The 6,742-nt window shown below is 60.8% G+C and overlaps 3 protein-coding genes across 3 annotated transcripts; all 3 read left to right on the top strand.

The window, feature by feature from the left end:
- Positions 1–2,034, top strand: LDBPK_330620 (hypothetical protein, conserved; the record flags this gene model as incomplete). The annotated part of the gene is made up of 1 exon (XM_003863838.1): positions 1–2,034. The coding sequence occupies one exon, from the start codon at positions 1–3 to the stop codon at positions 2,032–2,034; it is 2,034 nt and encodes a 677-aa protein (XP_003863886.1).
- Positions 2,035–3,044: 1,010 nt separating this feature from the next.
- LDBPK_330610 (hypothetical protein, conserved) lies at positions 3,045–4,184 on the top strand (the record flags this gene model as incomplete). The annotated part of the gene is made up of 1 exon (XM_003863837.1): positions 3,045–4,184. The coding sequence occupies one exon, from the start codon at positions 3,045–3,047 to the stop codon at positions 4,182–4,184; it is 1,140 nt and encodes a 379-aa protein (XP_003863885.1).
- Positions 4,185–5,002: 818 nt separating this feature from the next.
- LDBPK_330600 (hypothetical protein, conserved) lies at positions 5,003–6,742 on the top strand (the record flags this gene model as incomplete). The annotated part of the gene is made up of 1 exon (XM_003863836.1): positions 5,003–6,742. The coding sequence occupies one exon, from the start codon at positions 5,003–5,005 to the stop codon at positions 6,740–6,742; it is 1,740 nt and encodes a 579-aa protein (XP_003863884.1).

The raw sequence follows: 6,742 nt of genomic DNA, 5'->3' as shown, positions 1-6,742 counted from the left end.
ATGCTCAATGGAGTCAACGATATCTTGATGCCATGGACTGCCCCACGTATCCTCCAGATCATGGAGGCCACCTCCGCGTCTCGCAACGCGAGTGGCTGCGCTCCTCGCGGTGGAATAGCCGCTGATGATACGGCGGATATGGAAAGCCTTCTGCGGCTCGCAAACCAGCTGCCAGACGTTGCGGGCCGCGTGATGGCAGCACCACTGTTTGCGCAACGACCGCTCGTCGAGTCGCATAATGGTGGCTCAACGTCTCTCAACACGGTGGCACCTGGCGCGTCATCCGATGGGGCATCATCGGTGTCCATAACATATGAGGATGCACAGTATATGTGTACCGCCGCCTTGGCGGTGCGCCGGAGCCCGTGGAAGGCGGAGGCACCAAACGACGATGAGCCATCGACGACTGATGCGAAGGCTTATTGCTCGCTTCCCCACACCGAGCCTCAAATAGCGGCAGCGGAGTTGGAGGAGGTGGGGTTTGCGGCAGAGTTCTCAGAGCCCTGCATTCGCGGCTCCTTTCCGGACGCTGCTGCAGCGCTACGTCACGTTCTTCCCGAGATTGACGGTGGGCTCACATCGGACAGTGATGGGGTGCATGCTCAGAGTGCGAGCAAGCATGGCGCCGCTGACTTATTTCAAGGTGCTCTACACTTTGTTTTGCGGCCGCCTTCTGTGTCGCACGCAGCCCCTCTGGCGGAGAGCGCCTCCTCAACGAGTGCGATCCAGAGTGTGGCTTCAGCTACCTCACACCGCCTGCATCTTGTCCAACCGTCGCCCTCAGCGGCATCGGCAGCGCCTCAGTCGCTCGTGCTGGATACTATTCCATCTCCCTCGTTGCTGCCGATTGAGGCTCGCGGTCCGCCAGGTCACCGTGTGTTCGACGGGGGCTGCGTTGCGTACACCTTCTCCGCGGGCGAGAGGGAGGAGTTGCTGGCCTCCTTGTGCGCCGAACCACCTCCGCTTCAAGTATTCAGCAGGGAGGAAGTGGAGGGGCGCTGTCAGCCGGGAAGTCCGATCTATCGCCAGACCTCAGCACCACAGTCTTCCGGGTCAGGGGCAGCCGCCGCAGCCACCGCGCATTTTCCTCGCGGCGGGCTCCCACCGTCCGCCGACCGAGGGCTACCTGGCAGTTGCGTCAACGATGACGATGGCTGGAGCTCCTCCTCTGGGTGGAGCAGTCGTAGCAGCAGCGAGCCGTGCAGCGACATGCACAGTGACAAGGCAAAAGAGGAGGCGTCGCAAGATATTGAGAGGGCCGATGAAGCCAACGCCGAGGAAAGACCAGGGAGTCGCGCGGTTGCCTGTGTCGTGGATGGGCCCACCTCTGAGGTCGCATTGGCTACTCATCCGCCCGGTACTGCCGGAACCACTTGCACCTGGGTCGACGATGCTGACGATCTGGTGCTCGAGAATGGCCACATCGCCATACGGAGGAAGAGGATGCGGCCTGCTAGGAATCTGCCAGCTGCTCTTTCCTTACCGACAGTCGCGAGTAGTCCTCTCCTGAATCCGTCACTGACGACGACTGTAGTGAATGCGACACCCGCTGACGAGCAGCACTTCACTTCCTCTGCAACCGATGGCGCTGATTACGCGGACGCGGCGGGTGACGGCTCTACAGCAGACGCCGTACCGCATGGAAGAAAGGGAGTCGCCGGCGCCAAGCGCAGTCGCGCCTCGATGACGGCCTCTGCTCCAGCAGACGGCTGCGCTACCGCCACGTCGGCAGAGCCACCCGAAAGGGCAACAACAGCCGAGGTGGCGAAAGAGCTGAAGCGCCGTGCCGCTCCGGCCGAAACGTCGGATGAGGTAGCGAGGACATCGACGCCCATCAAGACGAAGCGCGTGGTGCGCTTGTCACAGGAAGAGATGCTGGAGTTTATTGAGGGATTGCGCGTGTCCGACACGCTTCGACGCGCATTGCTCATTGGCGCGGCTACACCAGCAGTAATCGAAGCGGCGCCGGTGAATAGCCCGGGTGCGGTGGGTGATGGGAAGAGTGAGCCGGATGGGAGCGATGAGGCGCTTTAGGTCTTCATCTCTCGGGCGCATACGCAGGGGTGTGCATGCTCGTGCGAGTGCGTTCTGCCTGCTTTCTTCCGCCTTCCTGCCTTACCGCGCCCCCCGCCTTTTTCTTCCTTTGCCCTTTAGTAGTGGCTCCGCTCTTGTTTTGATGGAGCTAGTCGCCACACTCCCCCTCGAGATCTTCGCTTCTGCCTCTCGTTGCTCCCTTGCTGACTTCGCGGCCTTCGTGGCCGACGCTGGGGGCTGCTGCGGCCGATGCGGTTGCACCGCCTTGCGGTGTGTGGTAACGCCCGGTAGCGTGCCACCGTCTGCTGCATTAGCGTGTATTACGTGCTCCACTTGCGCTGTGCATCCGGCGGATGCGTTTTTGCATAAAGAAAATATCGGTTAGGACAATGCTCGTCTACCGTCATCTAAGCGTGGATTTTATGCGCTGCTTTCGTCATCCTTTCTTCGGCTCTTCATCTGGGGCGTTGACGGTGCATGTGTGGGGTGGAGGAGTTGCTGCTGGTGTGCGCAGCTAGACTGCGCGATCACCAGTACGCTGCACCCCACGCGTACCGTGGCGAGAAGGCCTGTTCTTCTTGCAACCTGTCATTCTTTAACTGTAGGCGACTGCGTGCCCCTCTCCGCCTCACCCTCTGCATCTCCGCCTCTCTTCCGCCCCCCCTTTTCAACGCCTCCCTTTCTACACGCTCGCACGCGTACACGCCTACTTGTATGCGCCGCTGCCCTTGCCGTTTTCTTGCGTTTGGGCCTCGTCCCTCCGAGGTGCCGTCTTTATTTTGTTCGCTCCCCGCTCTTTGCGTCTCTCTCTCTCGTTCTCTGTGCGTGTGTGCGCACCAGCTACGCCTTAGTGGACGTGTGTGTGTGTGTGGTGACCACTGCTCTGCAGGCTTTTGCGCTGCTTTGAAAGGGCCCTTCTCTCTTTCTCCTGACGGCACGCCATGAGCAGCAGCGTTTGGGCTCTGGCCGTCGCATCTGCCTCACCTGCGGATTTTCCGTCTGGGGATGCGATGGAACAGATAATATGTCGCAGCCTCGAAGAGAACGCGTATAGCGTGCAGGGGTTTTGGCTCTGGCAGTCCAATTTTATTCAGCTGCGCCGCCGCCGTGAGAAGCGTCGACGACGGCCCCGCAATGACGCTGCGTCGCTGACAGAGGAGGGCAGCGGGGAGAGCGCTTCGACCTGCAGTCAAACCGAGGAAGCCTCGCTGCAGCGCGCTGATGAAATTCGTGAGTACGTCTCTGCTGTTCTCCACGCCACCGGGTACCCCTACCGATCAGCCTCAACTGCCGACAACGCACGGGAAGGTGCTGACGACTCTGCTCCGCCCACAGTGAACGATGCCCAGACGTCGGCAAGCAGTGTCGGCCTCACATCGGCTTCGCTTTCTCCAGCCGTCAGAGATCCCGCTGGGGTGTCCGGTGAGCCGCCGCGGAAGGTCAGCCGCGGTGAAGGGACTGACGCGACTTCACGCATCCCTTCGGCGCCCACTAGCGCCCTCGCAAAGCTTGTGGCCAAAGCCAGGGCCCAGCATCGCGATCTCGTCGAGCACGCTCCCGCGGTAGTCGCGACTGTGGCTGCGAGGCGGGCCCCGCTGGACGAGCCGGGGAGCCAGTCTGGCATGGGAAGGAAACGGATTCAATTTGATGATCCTCCTCTGGCGAACAACCCGCAGCTATCGCGTGGCCGCCACATCCGCAGTGACAACCACAGCAGTGATGACGACGATAGTTTTACGATTCAGCTTCCAGGCCGCATGGGGCCGCAAGCGCCATTGGATGCCGGTAAGAGTGGTGGGCACAACGTCGACGCCGTGGCAGGCGTCGCCGGCGGCGCCGATGCGGCTGCTGCTAAGCACCCATCACAGATGACTCGAGCAGAGTTTCTCAGCCAGTTCAAGCGAGCGCCACGTCGTGGCGAGGTCGGGCAAACTGCGGAGGAGATCGCAGCTGCAGAGAAACTGGGCTATGTCATGTCCGGCTCCCGCTCCGTGGCATCTCGCATGTATGTGGATCGCATCCAGCGGCAGTTGCATGAGCACGAGGCGGCGAAGCTGCAGCAACAGTTCCGCAAGGTCGAAGATGAGCGCATGGACGACCAACTGGTGCTTGAGCTTGCGCAGTTCATCAACGGTAAGAAGAAAAGCTGAGCTTGTGCAGCCCTGCCAGACACTCTGTTGCTTACTCGAAAAGGCAGAAAGGGATCCACGAAGGGCAGTGTCACCCCCTCCTCCTCCTCCTCCTTCCATCGAGGTGTCTAGGTTGTCCTTGTCGGCAAACGTTTGAAAGCTCCGTGCCGCTTGGATACTCTGAACGACCGTTCAGCGCTTGTGGCGTGCCGTGCAGCAGCTGCCTGACTTGATATGCTTGAGAGAGGGAGAGACGCACTAAGCAGGGAGCACTCAGAAAGCGATACAAAGCAGGAAAGCACAGGGCGACGCTATGATATGAGAGGGCAAGGAAGAGTGGGGGCGGTTACCCTGAAGAGGACCAGCCAGGTTGTAACGCCGAGGAGGCTTCGATAGTGTGTGGTGGCACTGCGTATCTTACACTGTCCTGCACCTTGTAGTAGAAAAGAGACAAGTTTCCGTTGCTCTTTCCATGCGCTCCGCCGTCTCTGCTCCTTCCACCTGCGCGTGTCATGAGCCGGAAAATCAGTCCGTGCACGCATGCCCCTGCTGCACTTCGACTGCTCTTCTCTGTCAGCGCACCTGGCCTTTGCACAGTCGCAGCGGGACCGTTAAAAGAACTCACGAAAAGACCCGCCGCACAGGCGTTGGCAAAAGGGGGAAGCGAAGTGCAAGGCGTCAACAGGTGCCGATGCTGCTCTCTTCCCCTCTTCAGGGGTCCTTTCAGTCTCTCTCTCTTTGCCTCGCACATGCATCAGCCCCCCCCCCTCCACACACACACAAAGTCGAGACAGTCTCTCGCGAGGCAACGAAAGGACCGAGGCGCTTTGGCCAGTACAATGCCGCGCAACTTGAGCGACGCGCCTTCGCTCAGTGTGGCCGCGTTGCCACACAAAGCTGTCGTGATGGGGTTCGGGTCGAAGCTCATCATCGGCCGATATCCCCTTGACGATGAGGCGACCCCGTCGCCACACAACTCCGTCCTGGTCGATGACGGCCAGATCGTGCGTGCTGTGGCATTCTTGCACATCCCTGATGGCCCTCTGTGTGTTGTGAGCGCTGGGGACAACAAGTTTATTAACGTGTACAACGTGTCGTCGTGGAAACAGAACAATCCTAATGCGCTTCAGAACTCGTCGGACGATGACGATGACGAGGGCGGTATGGACACCGCAGACATCTTGGACGACGAGGCGCGCAGGAAGTCCAAGTCGAACGCGCAGCCAGCGACCTTGAAGCAGCAACTAGCCAAGGCAGAGTACTGGAAGCCGTCGTACCAGTACGGGCCGCACACGAAGCGCATCACCTCGCTGGCCACCTGCCCGGAGGGCACGATTGTGTTTGCCGACAAGTTTGGCGAGGTTTACCGCATTCGCTTGAGCTGGTCGCCGTCGCACACGATCGAGGTGGACGGCGACGCAACGAAGCCGGCTACGTTTCTGCTGCAGCACTTCAGCACTATCTCCACCCTTTGCCTCACTGCGCCCGTTCCGCGAATCGAACCGGTGGCGGCCTCCGAGGAGCGCAGCGGTGTGGCATGCCGCCGCCTGTTCACTTGTGACAAGGATCGCCATGCGCGTGTCAGTCGGTTCCCTGAAACATACGTGGTGGAGCAATTTTTGTGGACGCGCAACTCTGTGCAATCAGCCGTCACGTGCGTGGCAGAGATCAGCTACGTGGAGGATGAGGCGGCGTACGACTCCTCATACCACCAAAACGCAGCCCGCGTCAACAAGCACAACAAGTCGCTCAACGCCCCCTACTCGTACTACGTGACCGGCACGCACGCCGGTGACGTGCACTTTTGGGCTGCCAAGAACAACGTCCCGATAGAGAGCAACAACGAGACGTTTCACCTCATCTGCACCTTCCGTCCTCGCGCCCCGGGTGGCCAACCGGAAAACTTCGGCCCCGTCGTGGGGTTGACGGTGCTCACAAGCGTCATGGATCGCTTTGGCCACCCGCTTCACCCGCGCGACTGCCCTCGCGGCGTCCTCGTCGCGTATGAGCAATGCAGTGATGTCTTCTTTGTGCCCATCTACGACAACGTGGGCGCCTACTCTATGCATCCGGCAATGGTGTCTGCGAGCCGCACGTCACTGGACGCCAGGCCGGTAGCCACGGTGAGCTGCAACGAGGCCACCGCGTTTGTGCTGAAGCGCAACGGCCACGTGTCCTTTGTGCACCTGTGCATCGTGGCGCCGCCCGAGAACGGGGTGCCGACGAAGACGTGTAGCTTCAACGCCAACATCCCGGCCGAGGTGCAGGAGCTGCCTGTGCGGATGCCGTACCTGGAGGAGCGCATCAAGGCCGTCATGTGCGGGCCTGCCGCCGTCGAGGAGGGAGTACAGACTGCAACAGGGGCTGATAGGCTGTCTGAGCTGGAGGCGCTCGACTTGTGTGCTTCATGGCGCTACGAGGTCGTGGACCCCCGCACGCGGCGTCGGGGCAACAACGAGATGGGCGGAGACGACTGCTCCAACGAAAGTGGCGGCGATGAGAGCGAAGAGACCGGATCGGCACCGAAAAAGGGAAACGGCAAGAAGAAGGCGCGAGTAGAGACGGAACGCGCGCACTGA

The sequence above is a fragment of the Leishmania donovani genome, chromosome 33 (genome assembly GCF_000227135.1).
Source record: "Leishmania donovani BPK282A1 complete genome, chromosome 33".
In the NCBI taxonomy this organism is placed as follows: domain Eukaryota; phylum Euglenozoa; class Kinetoplastea; order Trypanosomatida; family Trypanosomatidae; genus Leishmania; species Leishmania donovani.
Note: the sequence above shows the minus strand (reverse complement) of the source record. Positions and strands in the feature narration are given on the sequence as shown.